Below are 4,621 nucleotides of genomic sequence, written 5' to 3' on the forward strand. Positions count from 1 at the left end.
AGTTTATTTGTTGGAAAAAATGTTATATATGACTTTAATGAAATATTACTACAAAATATTTTATAATTTAAGAAAATAATTTTTTTTATAATAATATTAAAAAGATATTTAAGAAAGAGAAAATTATTAAAGTAATATAATGATAATAATGATGGTTTTGTTCAGCGTGGAATGGTCACCATACATGGCAAATGACTCATATAATACAGGTCTGTGTCATTTATGATTCAACCCACGAAATAGGAGCAATTATTGGCAGCTTCTATGACAAACAGAAGAAAAGTATTTGAAGGGAAGAGATCCATTCTATGCATTAAATAATTTTTCAATTATTTAAGAATATTTATAAGTCTTAAATGGTGACTTTAAATTAAACAATAGAACGAGTCTCCACCAAAACATCATGAGGGCACAAGTCAGAGCTCATGACTTGACCTGCATGAAAAACCTCTTCATTTATCCTTAGACTCTCTTCACACTATAATAATGGAAAGAAGGTTCTCCACTTCATTGAAATTGTTTCACCATTTCTTTCTCTCTCTCTCCCCCTTTTATTCAGCCAAAAGCAAGACAAACTCACACACACGGAAATATATATTTATACACAGAGAGAGAGATAAGATGGGTGTGAGCGAAAGTTTCAACAAGGATAATCATCATGAGTGTGTGGATGACGATGAAATTCCACTTCCTGGATTTCGATTCCACCCCACAGATGAAGAGCTTGTTAGTTTCTATCTACGAAGGAAGCTTGATAAGAAACCCATCAGCATCGAGCTCATCAAACAGATTGACATTTACAAATACGATCCTTGGGATCTTCCAAGTATGTTTTCTGCTCTATCTTCTTCTGTTTCTAGATCTTCTTCTGTTTATCTTAAACTTCAAAGTTCTAGAAAGTTTTTTTGCAAAATGAAATCAATATCATGGAATCAAGAATAGGGCTTTCATCTAAAACACACCCCAACAAGAAATAATGATTATTCTTTTTCATTATTGTTAATTTTAATTGTCTGTAATCAGAAAGCAGTGGCAGTGGAGGAGAGAAGGAGGGTTACTTCTTCTGCAGAAGAGGGAGGAAGTATAGGAATAGCATAAGGCCTAATAGAGTGACTGGGTCTGGGTTTTGGAAAGCAACCGGCATAGACAAACCAGTGTACTCACAAGGTGGAGAAGGCAATGACTGCATTGGACTAAAAAAAACACTAGTCTATTACCGTGGCAGTGCAGGCAAAGGCACCAAAACCGATTGGATGATGCACGAGTTTCGTCTTCCTTCTAACACAGACACCAACACAAGCTTTCCGAACTCCAGGAATTATGTAGATGTTCCCCAAGAAGCTGTAAGAAATTATATATATTATAAACAAGACTAAACCCTTGTTTTCAATACATTATTTCTCACCTCACCATAAATAAACATATAGTATGGGAATTAACATAAGGGTGACTTTTTCACTACATTATTTATTGGTCACTTAACCTTAGTTTTTCACAACTTACTAATTTTTCACTTAGCATTAGGAGAAATTCCTCAAATGTTTTCATACAATTTGCAGGAAATTTGGACGTTGTGTAGAATTTTCAAGAGAAACGTGTCACAGAGGAAGCACGTGCCGGACTTGAAACAAGTATCTGCTAAGCGCCATGCATTTTATGACAAGAGCTCAAGAGAGAGCAATATGGAGTTTGACGGTGGTAACAAAGAATCGTATATAAATTTTGGTGGCCACTATCACAACGAGCAGAAGCCCGCCATCAACTATACAAACAGTGATAAAAGGAATCAGTTTAATGTGGTTAGTCAGTTGTGCTCTACAGTGGCACAGCAGCAACCTCAACTTACTGCACCAGCTCCTAACCTTTGGACCAACCTACCTGGGAACGATTTTTTCACATTCGATAACTGGGATGAACTTGGATCGGTAGTGAAGTTTGCTGTTGATTCGCCTAGCTTGTAGATCAAGATGTGGAATTCATGTTGAGTTGATCGTAGTTAGTTAGATGTTAGAATGAAATCTATATCATAAGAGTGCGTTTGCTTGTATTAGAGATTATTCATTCTGTTGATCATGATGACTTGTAGTGACAGACTTGTTGACATATGATATGAATATGTTGCTTCTTATAATCCATCTATTTCTGGTTTCGTGTATAAATATTAATTTTACATAACTTAATTTGATTCATAGAGTTAATCGTTGGTGATGTAGTTATAGAAAGAGGATGAGTAGAATTTGTAAGCAAATTTAAACAACGGAGACAAATAATTAAAGTCAAAAAGTAGGAAGAGAAATACAACTAATAAATTATTTTTTCACCTCGCGGTCTTCGCCAAGTATTTGTCATAAGTTACTTTGTGCAAGTCATGAAACTAGGGGTTCTTGCATAAATGGGCTTCCACGATAAGTTGACAAAAATTCTCAAAGTCAAATATTATATTAGGACGCTAATGAATTGTATATCTCTAATTACCTGAGTTCATCTATATATATAGAGATTTAATTGTTCTTATGTTTCTTTAATCGTTTCCTTGTGAGTCCAAACTTTGGGTTTTGATTACATTTAATTGGGTTTGACCAAGTTTAATTGGCCTTTTCCGAGTTTGATTGGGTTTAACAAGGCTTAATTGGGACTACGTTATAGGCCCAATTCCCTTTGGACATATGCGCTTTGGTTTTTCTTTTTGTCTAAGTTAGTAGGGGTTGGTGAATATACCAACATACTATTTTTCCTTTCATTATGCACTTAATTGTCCTCCACTGGTGTATTCAACTGGACATCCGTATTTCCTTCCTGTTGGCTGACCAGATTCTTCATGACGTAGGCGACCTTTAATGACGTATATGGAATATTCAATTAGTGTTCTTCCATTTTAACAATCTGGGAAGTATCCGACCTTCCTAATGTCCTGTTATTACACCACTATGTATTCAGTCGTATTATTTTGGTGAGTCTTTGGTTGGAAGTATCCGACCTTCCTAATGTCATGTTATTACACCAGTATGTATTCGGTCGTATTATTTTGGTGAGTCTTTGGTTGGCAGCTTGTCCGACTCCAATAGTAAACCAACCCCCAAATCTTTTGCGTGTACTTTATGGTAAAGGTTGTCTAAATGCATGTCCAGTATTATAGTACATTAACTACCATTTTTAATAAATATGAATTTTTAATTTTTCTTAATTCCCACTTATTTTTTAATAAATCATTATGATGGCATATCATGTACCAATAATGATCAAGCACACTTAAGAAAAGTTGGAGTCATCTATGAAAAGTGGACCCAAGCTCTTACCATCATGGGCCATCAATGACTTATCTGTGGAAGGTGGACTCAAGAAGGTGGAAAATATTGCTCATTCTTAGAGTGTCATCTAGCCACGAAGAGAACACTCTACAATGAGAGCATGAAACATGGCCACTCTCTCCTATAGGTGATAAATCTCTTCCCTCGTCTAAAACTCTACACTATATGGCCTAAGATACAAGGCCCAAAGGTCTACTATGTTAACACAAATAGCCTTGATGATTTGGTGCTTGAAGATTTGATGAAATACATGAAGCCATTGTCTTGGAACATGTTTGAACCATGCTTAAATTGATGAAGATGTGAAAATTTGATGTTTCATGTGTTGATTAAGCCTTGTGTGTGTGCTCTATATCTGGTTTACTCGTGAAGAAAACAAGCTTGAAGATTGGAGTTCATATTGTAGACCATTTAGCATTCTATAGATGTATAAGATCTTATTTGTGTCTTTTAATCCGTTGAATTGTTTTCCAACATATTAAATGGTGTATTTTAATTTGTTGAATGGCTTTTAAATAGATTAATTGTAATACTTTTAATTGTTACATATTCAATCAGCTGATTTATTTTGGAATCGACTGATTTCACTTAAGTTAAGTGAAATCAACAAATTGATTTGAAAATTAACCTGTTTAATTTTGTAACAGTTTGATTATAAAGTTTGTTTTTTCTCGAAAGAGAGGGAAGAACTACCATTTTGAGCATGAAAACTTTCTAGAATCAGTGGAATACTCTCTCTTTTTTATCATACAGATGTGCAGTTGTTGAAGATTGATCTTAAATCATTCTTGGAGCTTTTTGATTGTTTTTAAAGGTTAGAGGAAAAGGTTTGGTAGGCTAGGTTGTACCACCACTCAGGTTTGGTCTTTCTTAAGCTTGTAGGTTGTGCCTGGTGGTTTTCCAAGTCTGCTAGGGAAGTCTTGTTGTGCTTGTGTTGATTCTTTTGTGACTCAAGAGTCCTTGGTTATAGTTTTTGCATATTTGAAAGTGTAATTTTGTAAACATTGTAAATCTTTTGAAATTGTGCAAAGTCAGGCTTGAGTTACCTTGACTAACTAGATATAGCTTAGATTTGAGTGAACTAGTATAAAAATCTTATGCATTGTAACCACACACTTATCCTTTTGCACTCCTGGGCAAAATTGAGCAATTTCAAAACTTGTTCTGAGGTATTTTATTTCACATCAACAATGGATCAAAGGAATGAACCTTACTTGAGACAAATCAATATTCTAGAAATCAAGTTACCATGCATAAACAAACAAAAAGATTCTATTTTTCACACATGAGTTAATCTTTTGAATTCACAAGAC

At 34.6% G+C, this 4,621-nt stretch overlaps 1 protein-coding gene across 1 annotated transcript; it reads left to right on the plus strand.

Moving 5' to 3' along the window:
- The first annotated feature begins 510 nt into the window (after positions 1 to 510).
- On the plus strand, positions 511 to 2,131 carry LOC114195310 (transcription factor JUNGBRUNNEN 1-like). The gene is made up of 3 exons (XM_028085732.2): positions 511 to 826; positions 1,024 to 1,343; positions 1,560 to 2,131. The coding sequence occupies exons 1-3, from the start codon at positions 622 to 624 to the stop codon at positions 1,959 to 1,961; spliced, it is 927 nt and encodes a 308-aa protein (XP_027941533.1). The 5' UTR covers positions 511 to 621; the 3' UTR covers positions 1,962 to 2,131.
- The last annotated feature ends 2,490 nt before the right edge of the window (positions 2,132 to 4,621 follow it).

Source organism: Vigna unguiculata, chromosome 1, assembly GCF_037176805.1.
Source record: "Vigna unguiculata cultivar grain cowpea cultivar isolate G323 ecotype 2 chromosome 1, ASM3717680v1, whole genome shotgun sequence".
NCBI lineage: Eukaryota > Viridiplantae > Streptophyta > Magnoliopsida > Fabales > Fabaceae > Vigna > Vigna unguiculata.

Excerpts from the sequence above, each read along its gene's own strand:
- LOC114195310 (XM_028085732.2), top strand. The coding sequence starts at position 622 with ATGGGTGTGAGCGAAAGTTTCAACAAGGATAATCATCATGAGTGTGTG. Across the intron at positions 827-1,023 it reads CGATCCTTGGGATCTTCCAA|AAAGCAGTGGCAGTGGAGGA; the intron begins GTATGTTTTCTG and ends GTCTGTAATCAG. Across the intron at positions 1,344-1,559 it reads TAGATGTTCCCCAAGAAGCT|GAAATTTGGACGTTGTGTAG; the intron begins GTAAGAAATTAT and ends TACAATTTGCAG.